The sequence below is a fragment of the Microcaecilia unicolor genome, chromosome 5, assembly GCF_901765095.1.
Source record: "Microcaecilia unicolor chromosome 5, aMicUni1.1, whole genome shotgun sequence".
Classification (NCBI taxonomy): domain Eukaryota; kingdom Metazoa; phylum Chordata; class Amphibia; order Gymnophiona; family Siphonopidae; genus Microcaecilia; species Microcaecilia unicolor.
Genome location: NC_044035.1, coordinates 154,854,242 through 154,869,430, shown reverse-complemented (window position 1 = coordinate 154,869,430; position 15,189 = coordinate 154,854,242). Strand labels below are relative to the sequence as shown.

The following is a 15,189-nucleotide window of genomic DNA, read 5'->3' as shown; positions in this document are numbered from 1 at the left end:
ACTGATGCATATTACATGAAGTTAGAGCACTTGCTATCAAGATCTACCAGAGAAAATAATGCAAACATTATATTTTCAGGATCCCACAGCATAGGATCTTGAGTTCTGAATCCCAAATCCATGATTTTGCTTTTTTTAACTAACTTTTAACAATTTTTCCCAATTTTTAAAGTTCTTTCTCTCATATTTAGACTCGTTGTCTAATCTGCTGAGTTACAAATGTTCATATCATCTGCAAATATGTGTATTGACCCTGCTAGCCCGTCCCCATTGTCAACTTTTAAGAATACTGAAGATGGTTAGGCCCAGTATTGATTTTTGTCATCCTTATGATCTTTTACAGGAGCAGTTTTTCCTGTATCTTATCTGTTTCTCTCCTTCATTCTGATCCTACTTGGCTCAGGGATCAGTTTACTTCCATCATATGGCATTATTGCTTCTTTTACTGTGTTGATTTCAACTTTTCCTCTGTTCCTGGACAAACAGATTTATTTCTCACCCTCTTATGCCTTCTATCTAGTCTTTTTCTTCTTGTACATGTTTTTGCTCTGTCCTCCTGAATTCTTTGCCCTTGTAAACCCATTCTTGATCTCTCTACTTTTCCTTACTCTCCTTCCCAGCCTTGTCCTTTATTCCCATTTTCATCCTACGAACACTGTTGCTCTCATGAGAACAATTATAATTCAACTAACTTCTTCCATGTGCCTAATGGTTAGTGCAATGGCCTGAGAACCAGGGGAACTGGGTTTGATTCCCACTGCAGCTCCTTTTTACTCTGGGCAAGTCACTTAACCCTCCGTTGTCCCAAGTACAAAATAAGTATATATGTGAACCACTTTGATTGTAACCACAGAAAGGCGGTATATCAAATCCCACCCCTCAGTATTCAGATTTTCCTTTCCTTCTCCCACTTGAGTAGTTGTTTTCCTGCCTTTGTTTTCTTTTGGGACAATTCTATAACTGGGCTCCTCCATTTAGGTACCCCCAGGATGCCTGTTGAGGGCGTATTCTACGACAGCATCTGTGTTTCCTTATAGAATATCACTTAGACATCCTGCTAGCACTTAGACATGTAAGTGTACACTTACCTTGAAAGTTCTAGAATTCTATAAATTTATGTGTGCAAAGGACACACAAATGCAGGTACCCACTTATACAGTTGCTCTTTTTGTATCTGATCTCCTTTTTTTTTTTTTGTCTCTTTCCATTTTCTTTCTCTCTAATTCTGCTGGGAGTTGTTGAGTAATGCTCAACCTCACTGTTGCCTCATGCATTCTTCCAACTGCTTATCTCTAGTAGACCAACTTCTCAGAATCTATTCTTTGCTGTTCTGTGGTGCCTGCTGTCTTCCCTCCATTATTTTTCTCTCAAAACTTCTTTGATATTTGTCCTCATCAGCCTTCTTCCATCCACTGCTGTAACTTTTAGAAAGTTCTATCATCCATCCCTTCACTAACAGTCCAAATTCTCTCATCTCATTCTTCTAGTCTCTTCCATTGGATCTCAGGAAAGCATTATGCTCCATTCAAATTTCTATTAAATTTATACATGGCTTGCCCATCCCACTCCATCTGTTTTTTTTTGTTTGTTTTTTTTCAGTTGATGACATTGTTATTAGTTTAGCTCATAATAAAACAGAACATCAACAAAATAAAGAGAGCTTAAAGACCACAAGTTATTGGGAATTTGAACTGTAAGTGATTTTTGTCTCATGATACATATCTACAGGGTACCAAAATTTCTTGCTCTACTCTTCTGCTCTCACGGGACCAGCTTAACCGTTGGACCAGTTGAGGCTTTGGCCCAGGGCGCTGGTAATTAAGGGCACCCAAATACCCAGCCTCTGACTTCACCTGGTCTGCAGGTTAAGCTTTTTCTTTCCCTCCCCACCCCATTCCGGTCTCTCCCCTTCTCTTTTCCCCCTCCCCACGGGTCCAGCACTCCTTTCTCACTCCCCCGTGGTCCTGTAAAGTTTACGTCTCTCACCAGTGACAGCATCAGCAACATAACAGGCTGCCTTTGGCCATCCCCTGGTTCTTCCCTCTGCTACTTCCTGCCTTATCTGATGTAGTTCCCTGTGGACGGGATGCGGCAGAGGGAAAGACACAGGGGCTGACTGAAGGCAGCCTGTAATGCTACTGCTGCTGCTGCCACCAGCAACCGATGTAAACTTTACAGGACCGCAGTGGAGTGAGAGAGGTGAGGGAGTATTGCTGGACCTGTTAGGAGGAGGAAGGAGAGACTGGATGGGTGGGGTGGGGGGTAAAGATGCCAGTCCAAGGGAGGGAAAGGTGCTAAACTCACTGGGGGGGGGGGGGGGGGAGGAGGGGGGCGCCCGAAGTGATATGATGGAGCAGAGGTCCTCCAAAGCAAGTTGGCTGAGCACTATTTTATTTCATGAGCCAGCCATGTGCTCTCATCTCCTATTCCCCTTATCCTTACTCCCTTTGCTCATAGTTCTGTATCCTCATCATCTTTCTACTTGCCTACAAACCAATCCTCCTCCCCCTCCTGCATTTTAACTGTTCTCACTCTCACTTTAGGTTATCCCCACTTGTCGTTTAAGTTTCTCTCTCTTCTGCCAGTGTTAATGGTCCAGGCCCCAAATTCACTTTTCAGAATTGTCTCTTCCTTACCTCTATAATTTTGTGCTTCTACATCCTTAACCCATGTCCCCTTTAGCATTCTACTGCATATTCTCTATTCTGTTTGTTTTCTATTTCCTTTCTTTGGAAAATGCTCTGAGTAAGATGCCATCAAATTTAATATGATAGTTGAAAACATAGCCCAGTGCCTGAAAGAGATTCACAGTAACACAAAAATCTTCGAGTAACAACGAAAAGGTTATCAGGGGCAGGTAACAATTTTCAGCAAAATGTGTTTTGTATAAATCATTTCTAGAACAGAATATTGCACAAGTTATGGAAGATATTCTCTAAAACAACACAGCAGTGTTGGGTCTCCTCTATGCTGAGAACTGGAGGAAGTTGTTGTGCTTAAGAACATATCAATCAAATGACATGACATGTTAAGGTGACATTTGTGTTTGCAACAAGATAATGAGTTTATTTGTGATGAAATCTGAATTTCCATTTTGTTCCCCTATGTTGACAATATATTTATTTTCTTTGCTTGTTTGTTATGTCTTGAATCTCACTGAAAAGACTCGTCATCCCCCTTCTAGGGATCAATGCTTTGCATGGCACCCTCCTACTAATGCATCTCACCAAGTGCCGGTACCAGTTCTGGATGGGGTGTATCTTAGTGCTCCTAAACCGTATACACAGCCCACACCACAGAATGCTAGGAAACAGACACACCCAGCACCTTTTATTACCACGGAAACACCGGGCATCTCCACAGGGTATTCTAACGTATCAAGTAGCCAAATTTCCCAGGCCTTAACACCTGCTGAACACTCACACCCTGCTCCTTGTTTTCCCCTCTCTGAAGCACTGAGCACTAGAGAGCCTGCCGTCCCCAATTGCAGTAATACTGGAAGGAATGCCAGTCATGAGACTGGCAAAGAAAGAAAGGTCAGCAGCTTATATATAGCTTCTCTGGCTAACAGCACTGGCTCATCTGCAGCTGAGAATTCCACAGGCATTGCACACGGTGAGGGAGAGGTGGCTAATTTGGAAACTGATGTAACTAAAACACCAGGCACAGATATTTGTTCCGTAACAGAAAGCAGGAAGCTGCCTTCTGCTCCTCTGCCTGTCACTCCCAGACCATTCTTTAGCAGTATCCCAAGGAAAGAAACGGTTAGCTATGATGGCACAGACACTTTCTGGACCCAGTATCCAGTCCATCGAGACATGGGCCGCAGAGTGCTAGATCCCCAATGTACTGCCGCTGACTCTAAGCCAATGACAGCAAAGGATTCAGCCTGTCCAGCCCAGCAGAGATATCCAGCCAAGGCATACAGCATGGTACACATTTTCATCTTCATAATGATTCTCTGAATGTCTTTACTGTAGTATTGCGTTCTTCCTTCCTTTTCCTTTGCCTATAAATAAATGTATTCAGTTCTGAGCCTCTCTCATCAGCAGTTTCTGATTTCCTGGCAAGAGCGGTATGGAGCTTGCATCTGCTCCTGTGATGCACAGGAGACTCTCGCTGGTACATCTTCTAGGAGCTGTCGTAGTAGCTGGTGTGATACTAGAGGAAAACTGTGCACTTTCTGATAAAGCATTCCAGGGATCTGAACCCTGTGCAAATGAATAAAATGAGGAAAAGTAGTAGAGGGATGGGTAGTTTGTTTTTGTTTTTGTTGCTATTTTTGTCTTGTGTGATGCTTTTAGTGCAGAGTACAAATTGTCCAGCGCTTTGCCGAGGGATGCACACGTGGTTGTGCTGTGTGCTCACATGACACCAACGTACTGCTGTCCAGGACTTGTGATCCCTTTGTGTAACACCACCTTGTCTCCCGCAGGAGTCTGCTTCCAGCCCAGCACCGCCTGAAGTCATAATAGTTCCACTTCACCAGGTTAACGCTGAGAGAGAGCAAGAAGGCACCTCCAGCAGTCCTCCACCTCCTCTTGTACCTGCTGGCACAGATTCCCCCACCTCACCCCTGACCTTTCCTACACTTGATGATTTTATTCCCCCTCGTCTGCAGCAGGGAGCACACCATCCTCCAGCCTCATCTGACTCATTCTCCACCGTTCCTCTGCCACTGCAATCATTGTCATCACCTCTGCTTCCTCCTCCACCGGTCCCTCCAGTTCCAGAAGTGTTCCAGAGAGCTTGGGAGTCTGAGAGGACTGCAGACACCTTTCCCACAGTAAGCTGCCAACACTTTCCCAGCTTCTGCTGATTTACCTCCCTGCTTTATACTGCTCTTGTTCCTGGCAGCTACCTTTCAGCTGAGAGTCACTTAACTACTAGCATGAGAGTGACTGTCCAGGCTTAGTGCATGTCCTCCTACCTGTTGTCTGCCCATTAATCTCATAGACAGCCTCTTTTCCTGGCCTCCTTTAAAAATCTACTCCTATTATTCATGCTAATCATCTGGTCTCAGAGATATGTCTGTATTTGTTAAGCTAATACCACTCCTAGTCACCTGATCCTGAGCAGTGCTTGTGTTTGTTACTTTGACTAATGCTAAAACCAGTTATCTGATCCCTGAGACAGACCCCATGCTTGTTGCATGTAGTAATATCATTGCCAATTATCTAATCCCCAAGACATGTCCATTTCTATTACTCTAATGCTATCTAATCCCTGAGACATTCCTGTGTTTGTCACCCTAAATACCAGTGTTGATTATTAGATTCCTGAGGCACAGGCCAAAGGGTAGTGAGGTTGAAGCCAATGGGTTAACTTATCTGGTATCTAAGGAGTTCTAGTGTCAGCAAGTTGGTGATGACTAAGCATAATCTAGGAAGGTCAGGAAGTGGAAGACCTGTGCGACTGGATGTTTGAGGCAACAGCCCCAATTAACATCAGCCAACAGCTTCACTAGTTTTGTAACTGTTTAGATTATTGGAAAGCTCTGTGGCAAGATATTGAGGTTATAGGAGCTAAGTATTGAATTAAGTATGGAAACTTGTAAGCACGTCTACCCGGGATGGTAAACAACTAAAGAGAAAACAACAAAAATGATAAGGAACTATATCCTAGAAGTGGTCAAGCTTCTACAGTTGGAAACTGGATATATACATAGCAGTGTAGACCAGAATAATTGGTCAGACTGGATGAGCCAGTTGGTCTGTGTCTGCAATTATTTACTATCGGACTGATATTCAAAGGTCAATCTATGTTCACCAGCTGCCAATGGATCTATAATTTTAATATTCATGTATTTTCAGCTGCTATATAGATAGTATCAAACCAAAATTCCCTCTAACCAGCCTGATACTATCTGTATGGTCAGTGAACTGTGGAAGGGTGAAACAAGTGTAGGCTGCAATAATTATCCAGATAGTGGTGATATTCATCTGCTATCCAGATAATGGGTCCAATATCCAAAAGGATTTAAATGGGGATATTAGCAGTGCCAGGCAGTCTAGGGGTGGAGTCGGGGTAGAATCTAGATTTACCCAGTTCGCAGAAATGTTCAGGCTACTTGGGTAAGTAAGTAGAAAAAAATTAGAAGAGCAAAAAGGCTATCCTAACTTTATTGGCTGAACTACTTGGGCACCTGTCTTAATGTCAGGTGCCCGGGTAACTTCCAGGTTTCAGCACTGACCCAGATATTCAGTGCCCAGACATGGCCCGACATTGAATATCCAGGCTTTTCAGCCCATGACGTCAGTGGCTTAAAAATGCTGATTGCCACGGCCTGAATATCGGCCCCTATGTTTAGTTTAGGCCTGATAAACAGCATCCTTAAACTAAATGGATAGTGTCAGCAGCAATGATCACAGAATGGGAGCAATTCTATAACTTGGCACCTTGATGCCACATGCTGAGCATCCATTCTTACTGATTAAATGTGGACATATATAGGGCCTCATACCGAGGCACCAAGATTCTGTTATAGAACTAGTGTAAATCAATGTCGATGCTCCATTATTTAGGCGTGCCCACTTACACCAGGTCTATGGCTACCATAAGCTGGTATGTCTAAGTGCACCATGGAGTGCATGCAACCTATAGAATTCTGTAAGATATAAGTAGGAGACACCCTGATATCCTACCCATGCTCCACCCATGTGTACATCACTTTGCAGGCATGCTCTATATCATTTATGTGCTCCCTTATGTTCATAAGTGCCAGTTAAGGCATCACTTACGCACATAAGTTGCATGTAACTGCACCTGCCCGGTTATAGAATTGTATATGTATATTCACTGTTACTGAATACGTATAGTCACGTACATATATGCATAGTGCTGTTGAATATGCATGTGGAGAGAACGACCACAAGATGTGGAGGAGTTCTCAATCCCTACGACCGTAGCAAGCACAAACCAAAGAGTTGGGTGGATTGGCCCTTCCAAAAGTTACAAGGGAGACGAGATGATTCTTATATATGAAATTTATTGAAAACACACCAAAAGACTCGACACAGCGGCTGTGTTTTGGTGTGTGGGCGCCTGCCTCAGGAGTATGGAAGTGCAGTGTATGTTAATATATCTAAACGCTATGCAACTTGGTTCTAGAGAAGTAGATCACTTCAAATCTCCAAGAAAGTCACAATATGAAACCACTGGACAATGCCAACATTTAAATTAACATGGTTGTTTCTACCACTCAGTATCAGGTCCTTTGTTACTCCATTTTATGTGGCTATGTTTAATCTGCTAAGTTTGACCACTGTCCAAACAATTTTGTCATCATCTGAGTCGGGTAGCAAGGTGTTAACCATTTGTCTCCTATTCTCAGTTTAAAACAAAAGAAAAAGAAGGGACCATCTACCAGGACCTCACATAGCCAAAAAGAGAGAGAGAAGTTACTCCAATACCAGGATTAGTGATCTGGTTCCTGAGATATGCCATATATTTTAGCTTGATTTAATACCAGTGCCAGTCATCTAATGCAAGTGACAGTTGTAGAGATCAGGTCTCAAAGGGAAAGGGAAGTGGGACTTGAAATACCGCCATTCTGAGGTTTTTGCAACTACATTCAAAGCGGTTTACATATATTCAGGTACTTATTTTGTACCAGGGGCAATGGAGGGTTAAGTGACTTGCCCAGAGTCACAAGGAGCTGCAGCTGGAATTGAACTCAGTTCCCCAGGATCAAAGTCCACTGCACTAACCACTAGGCTACTCCTCCGCTTTTACCTGGGTGAAATGACTAGACTGAAAATTGCACTTTGCAAGTGCAGCTGAAAGTATGTATGGGCACCCTGCTGTAGTGTGCACACTTTTAGCCGTAGGTAAGAGGTATTCCTTTGGGTGTGTCAGGGATAGGGAAGGAAAACAGCTCATCTATATTTGATTTTCAGATATGAAATTTAAGCTGTGCCAGTAATGCAGATGATTTTAACTCGCACGCTTTGAATTTAGTCCTTTTTAAAGAGAATCAACATACATGCTTTCTTTTTGAAAACTTGCTTGAAATACACAAAATAAAAGTGACTATATGGCTGGTGGTTAAGCAGTCTGTGGGAAAATTGCTGCCATGAACCTTGAGATGTACTCATGTTTGTTAACCTTGAATAATAGTTGGACATGCTTAAGCATGTTATGTGGAATAATGAAAGAAGTTGGACATGCTAATGCATGTTACCCATAAATGGAATGGGTAACATGCATTAGCATATTAGCATATTAGCATATTATATTTTGTAATGGTGATTTGAATAGCTGTATTCCTTCTTTTGTCTCTTCCCTCATTTGGAAGTGGCAGAAAGGTGATGCTGAATGTATCAGATCCTGTAGTGTGATGTTGCCAAAAAAATTGGTTTGGTCAATGGGATTGCAACTTGTTGTCGTTGGGTAGAGGGAAATTGTTTAGTAGACTTTGAATTTTCTGTGTTCAGTTGCATGTTTGTGATTGGAGATGTGAGCTCATCACCTATGTGTTTGGTTGAATGGTGAAAATCAGAGGAGATGAAAAGCATAGGATATATGAGAAGCATAGAGGATTTGATGGACAAAGGTTTAGCCGCTTCCTCATTCCTTAAGGTAGACAAAGAGGGAGGGTGATGGGGGTGCTGTTTCTCATCAGAGATGAGCTATACTTCAGGGCTTTGCTAGTAATGTAGTCAGAACCTGTTATCAATGTACAAGCTATGTACTTCATACAGGATTATTGTTTCACTGAACAGAAAATAGACTTCATCATTAGCAATGATCTCATATAAAATATATCTTTTGGGAAAATAATTCAAATACTCTATTTATTATCCACTGTGCCTCTATGGGAAATTTACCAAATGGAAAACGTAATAACAGAAAACACCCCTGACGATTTTTTGGGGTCAATAACTGACATCCAAGATCCAGGAAATAACTTCAGAGAACCTCTGGAATGCTTGCTGTTCCCCAGATTGGTAGGTTGTGTGGACAAAATCACATTATGGATGTTGTCCTTCACCACTTCTGTAGGTCCCAAATACCTGGAAAATATGGCTCACAGTTTCTCATTCTGCAGACTGCAGTCAAGACCTCTCTCCCTCTCCCTCGTTTTAGTTTGTGCCAAATGGATATGTTGAAAGAATGTAGGGAAATGGGACTTGATATTCCGCCTTTCTGAGTTTTTTAGCAACTACATTCAAAGCGGTTTACATATATTCAAGTACTTATCTTGTACCAGGGGCAATGGAGGGTTAAGTGACTTGCCCAGAGTCACAAGGAGCTGCAGTGGGAATTGAACTCAGTTCCCCAGGATCAAAGTCCACTGCACTAACCACTAGGCTACTCCTCCACTCAGTAGCAGTACTTTTACCATTTCACCTGTTTGGTACCCAGTAAACTGTTGAACTGGGACTCCAGAAAACCTCTGATGATGTAGTATTGAACATTTCCATTAAAAATAATAAGGTTCTCTTCATTCCTCATCTGGAATAAGAATTCTCAATCTCTCTCAGAGAGGAGAGCCCCTACTCTCACCTACTCCCTGTGGGCTGTCTAATAGAGACTTCCTGTCAGTGGGATCTCTCTTTCCTTTACTACCACTCCATTTTAGACTTGCACGAGGGGGTGGTTTTAGGCCTGAAAGATACCATTACTGTCCCTGTACTAAGGATTCAAATTTAGGCAAGATGCTGTGTGTCACCTGATGGTTATGTTGTATGCTGTCTGCTTCTAAAAAGAGGAGTAGAAGGATGAGATTGTATTAACAACCTCATCTTTATTTGGATAATTGTTCTTCCCCCTCAGAACAGAAAAGGAGGGAGAAAGTGAGCAAGTCTGTGAAACGTTTTCTTATAGTAATTAAGTGGCAGCGAACTATAATGAGTTCAGGGGGAAAAAAGCGTAAAAAGGATTTCATGTGTTTAAAATATAGCAGACAGGAAGTAATGTAAAAATCAACCATAAAAAAAATATCAGTATTTATTACAATAATGTGAGTTTAACATTTAACGTATATTAGTTCCAGAAAGATGATAATATAAGTTCTCCTTGTAGGGATCAAATGCATCCCATTCTTTTTAAAAATCTACTTATATCAACTTGTATTTTTTAATATAATCAGGCATTTTTATTCCTCCTGGCCTTTTCAAATTCAAGGCAAATTGCAAAGTTAGAATTGCAAGATTAGTAGTAATATTAGAACAAAATATAATATTAAAACATTAACAGTCTAATGTAATACGCAATTGGAAGTAGAAATGCGATAAAATAAAATTGTAATTAATCAAAACTTAATTGATCAAAGAATTAAAAGTATCTTTAGCCCATAAATTCAGACTTGATATAAATCTACTATTGGCTATATGCAGAAAAATAAGACCTATTTTCAATTAGTATTTCATCTACTAAAAAGCTAGGTTTTTTTTGTCTCCTACAGAAAAGAATATACACCTTTGTTTTGAGTGCAACTCCTATGGTGACTCATGCCAGAGAGATGCTGCTTGTCCTCGTGAAGCTCTGCTATGTGTTATTGCCCATTTGCATTCCGCGAGTGAAGGAATTTTTAGCCTACAGTTATTCAAAGATTGTAGGTTTCCACACACTCCAGTAATTATAATTTCCCTCATTTTTCACATATTAATCACTCCATTGAGAGCATGTCCCACAACATTTCTATACCATTCACTAATTTATTAATTACATTTTTATTCCACATTATCCACTAGTAGCTCAAAGTGGATTACAAAAAGTTTTCACACAAACTTGATTTAAAAACATTAATAAGACAGCATACGTAATCATCAATTTAATTTAAGATTTACTGATCTCATTTTCAGCCAGGACTACAGAAGGCAACTACAATCAGCATAAAACAGTCAAAACACCATTAAAAACTTTCAAAACATCCACATTTGCCCCCCCCCCCCCCAAAAAAGGTGTATATAAAAAAGCTGATAATCAGTGAGCCATTTTTGGCTCTCTCTTCATTAGGAAATTGCAGAGTATAGCATTTATTTATTGCAAGAGCTTGCTATACCGCTCATGTCACAAGGGTGCAGCTGAGCAGCTCACAGTTAGACCAAAAAAGAGGAGGAAAATAAATTACAATCTTATTCAAGGAGAGAAAGAGGGAACAGGCAGGAAAAAGAGAGCAGTTAGAAGCAAGAAAAATGAGGAGGAAAGGAAACTGGAGGGTTGAAAGGGAGGGTTGGGAATGCTGCCAACAATAGCAAAAGAAATTTTGGAGAAAATACAGCATATTTATTTATTTTTATTTTTGTTACATTTGTACCCCGCGCTTTCCCACTCATGGCAGGCTCAATGCGGCTTACATGGGGCAATGGAGGGTTAAGTGACTTGCCCAGAGTCACAAGGAGCTGCCTGTGCCTGAAGTGGGAGAATTAATTTATATGTAAGCTGGAATAATCAAAGTTTTGACCAGTGTTTTAAATTTTTGGAAAAAGGGTTCAACTCAGATATTCAGAGAGAGGGAGTTTTCATAAGTGAGGCCCCAGACAGCAAAATTCAACAATACAAAAACTGAAAGAGTAGGGCAATATAATACTAAATCCCAAAGACTCCTTCTCCAAATAAACCAAGCAAAATAAAATCCTGTGACTGAAAATTATTGTAGAAAATGGATGATTCTGAGGATGAGCATGGCATGGTCCACTATCTCAGTACTCAATGAGTAGATAGATGTGTAGCCGTGTTAGTCCACTTATAAAGCCAGTCAATAGATATAGAATAAAATAAAACATAGAAAAGAAAATAAGATGATACATTTTTTATTGGACTAATTTAATACATTTTTGATTAGCTTTCGAAGGTAGCCCTTCTTCGTCAGATCAGAAATAAGCAAATTTTGATAAGTAACAGCATATATAAGTGAAACATCAAAGTATTTCAGTGACAGTCTGAAAGGATGAGGGAGGGGTGGGCTAGGTGAGAAGCAGAGAGGGCTGAGAGGATGGGGGACAGGGAGATATGCATGGTGATCAGAGGGTGACAAAGCAGTGAAATTTCATGGTTTATAAAGGGCTAGAAAACCCAGATCTTTGTCCAGTCTGGTGGGTGTCAAAATATTTAATCATTTTGACTTCAAAGGTCTTGCGTTCCTTTATTGTTTTAAAGTTTCCTTTAAGTATTCTCACTATAAAATCATTAGTACAGTGTTCTGGTTTTGTAAAGTGCCGTCCCACAGAGGTAACATCTTGGTTGGTACTGGCATTTTTCATATGGTCTGTATGTAAATTAAATCTCTTCTTCAGCATCTGGCTTATTTCTCCAATATAGCACCCTTCGTCACATTTTTTACACTGGATGACATATACTACATTGGAAGATGAGCATGTGAAAGATTCCTTTATGTTGAATATTTTTCCTTTGTGAATGACTGTGGGGTCTTGTGAAATGTTTTGGCATAGTTTGCAGCTGGATATATTGCAAGGATGTGTGCCATTCTCTTCTTTTTGGGTCTCTGTTGAGAGCTTGCGTCTCACTAGCTTGTGTTTTAAATTGGGTGGCTGTCGGAAGGCCAGCACTGGTGGGGATGGAAATACCTCTTTCAGTAATTCATCCTCCTGGAGTAGTGGCTGCAGATCTCTTATGATTTTCCTCAGTTTTTCCAACTCTGGGTTGTATGTTAAAAGGGGGGGGGGGGGGGGGTTCTGTCTGTGGCTTTCTTTTACTCAAAGCAGATTTTCCCTGGGTGTTTTGAGGGAGGAGGCAAAATTCTTGAAGATTATTTTGGGGTTGTATCCTTTCTGTTCAAAGGATGCAGTCAGGATTTTGAGGTTGCTATCTCTGTCCCCTAGGTCAGAGCAGATACGATGGTATCTTGTGGCTTGGCTGTGGATAATGGATTTTTTTTGTATATGAAGGGTGGAAGCTGGAGTTGTGGAGGTAGCTGCATTTGTCTGTGGGTTTCCTATATATGATTAAATATTTTGACATCCACCAGACTGGACTTAACAAAGATCTGGTTTTTCTAGCCCATTATAAACCATGAAATTTCACTGCTTTGTCACCCTCTGATCACCATGCATATCTCCCTCCCCCCATCCTCTCAGCCCTCTCTGTTTCTCACCTAGCCCACCCCTCCCTCATCCTTTCAGACTGTCACTGAAATACTTTGATGTTTCACTTATATATGCTGTTACTTATCAAAATTTGCTTATTTCTGATCTGACGAAGAAGGGCTACCTTCGAAAGCTAATCAAAAAATGTATTGTTAGTACAATAAAAAAAGGTATCATCTTCTTTTCTTTTCTGTGTTTTATTTTATTCTATTTCTGTACTCAATGATATTATACTGAGTAGTGGGCCATGCCATGCTCAGAATGGGGGCTGTATTCAATATATAAACATCAAATTCTTCCAACTTCTCCCTAATTACACATCATCATAGGACTCTTCAATATATGTGTGTATGTATAAATAAATATATGTGAGTTTGTGAATCTTTCTTACACCCACATAGTCCAAAATATCAATGTCACAAAATAATCGTCATTGTAATAAATTCCTTGCCACACTTTATTTGATATAAATTTAAGGTATCTCAAATATAAAATGAATTTGACTCAATACTATAAATCCTAATGAGAAAAGTTTTTTGAAATTATCTCAGATAGATGTGATGTCCAACACAGACAGCAAAAGGCAGAGTCCTTAGATACATCAACATGAAGAAGGGAAGGAGGAGGAAGGGTGAGAAGGAAGGACTGAGAAGAGTGAAGAGCACAAGATGAGACATATGGAATAAGAAGGTCAGAGATGTAACTGGGGGACTGAGATCTAATACTCTTTAAGGCAAGGGGTGGAATTTTAGACTTGAGTCTAGAAGAAACTGAAAGCCAGTGCTCAGAGATAACAAAAGCAGAGACATGATCCAATATGGCAGGCGTTATTGAAAATTTTTGACGGTTGTAGACTGGACAAGGTGAATTCTTTTGAGCGATATAAGAAGGTACCCATTGTATAGAGAATTACAGTAATCTAAATGTGTGATGACTAATGCCAGAATGAGTACTCCAAGTGGAGAGGAAAGAAGGCTCATCTCCCAAACAGAATGATTATGTTGGATAGCAAAGGAGGAGGACCAGCTAATGGAGTTAATTTGAGGTTGGAAGGTAAGTTTAGAGTCAAAAGTGACCCCCCAGAATGCAGTCTGGTATAGGAAAGGACAGTTCTGAATCATAGTGGGAAAAGGCAGAAAAGTGCGAAGGTTTGGAAACTGGATAGATTCTCATTTGGAAGAGTTAAGGAATAATAGACGGTTGTCATGAAGCCAGGTAGGCACAGCTTGAAAGCAAAGGTTACCAGGGAAAATGTCAACTGAAAGGGAAGCATAAAAACATAAGAGGCAAGGTAAATTAAAACCTAAAAATTAAAATCTAAAAATCATCTGCATAACAGTAAGGACTATTACTAAGGGACTGAATTAGGAGTGGAAAAGGGTGAAAATGTTGAATAGAGTTGGAACAAGAATGGAACCTTGTCGAATACCACATGAAGAAGGATACCACTTGGTAGAATCTGTCAGTAAGGTATGAGCAAAAGCAGGGATAAACTCTACCTGAGATCCCCAGGTTATGGAGGTGATGGAGAAGCAAACATGGTCAACCAGGTTGAGTGCTGAAGAAGAGATCAAGTGATCAACAGAATTAAGCTGGTCAAGAGAACACTGATTTTCAGAAGTGGCCCTATAATGAGGCCAACTGAGGCCTCAGGTGGCTAAAGTGCCACCTGAGGCCTCAGTTGGCCTCATTATAGGGCCTCTCTAGAGAGCAGCATCACAAAGCCCACCCAGGAGGTGGTCCAATCTTTCCCCCCATCTCTCAGTCCCTTAGTCCCTTCTCCCCAGTTTACTTACATTCACTGCCTACCACTGGCCTCTTTCTCTCTTTACGCATCCTACCCTGTCTCTCTTTCATACCCCTTCTCTTCCCCTCCCCTCACCCCCAGTTATCTCTACTTGCTTGGTAGAGCTGCCAGGCTACAGCAGAGATTCACATTCGCTGCCTGCCTCCGGCCTCCGAGTCTTCTCTTTAGCACGTCCTGCCCTGTCTGATATAACTTCCTGTTTCCTCAGGGGCAGGACACACTAGAGAGAAGACTCGGAGGCTGGAGGCAGGTAGCGAATGTGAATAGCTGCCTCAGCCTGGTGGCTGTGTCAAGCAAGGGGAGGTAAACCGGGGAAGGAGGGGTTTGAGA

General features: G+C 41.1%; 1 protein-coding gene across 9 annotated transcripts in view; it reads left to right on the top strand.

Moving 5' to 3' along the window:
- Positions 1 to 15,189, top strand: part of SORBS1 (sorbin and SH3 domain containing 1) — a 426,813-nt gene that overhangs the window by 233,472 nt on the left and 178,152 nt on the right. For 6 of the 9 annotated variants that reach the window (XM_030203457.1, XM_030203461.1, XM_030203460.1 and 3 more), the window contains exons 8-9: positions 3,165 to 3,932; positions 4,436 to 4,786. The exons of 2 other annotated variants lie outside the window; for them this stretch is intronic. In XM_030203457.1, coding sequence (XP_030059317.1) covers positions 3,165 to 3,932; positions 4,436 to 4,786 — 1,119 coding nt within the window. The remainder of the gene's footprint in view (positions 1 to 3,164; positions 3,933 to 4,435; positions 4,787 to 15,189) is intronic. One more of the 9 variants, XM_030203463.1, reaches the window with a different exon arrangement.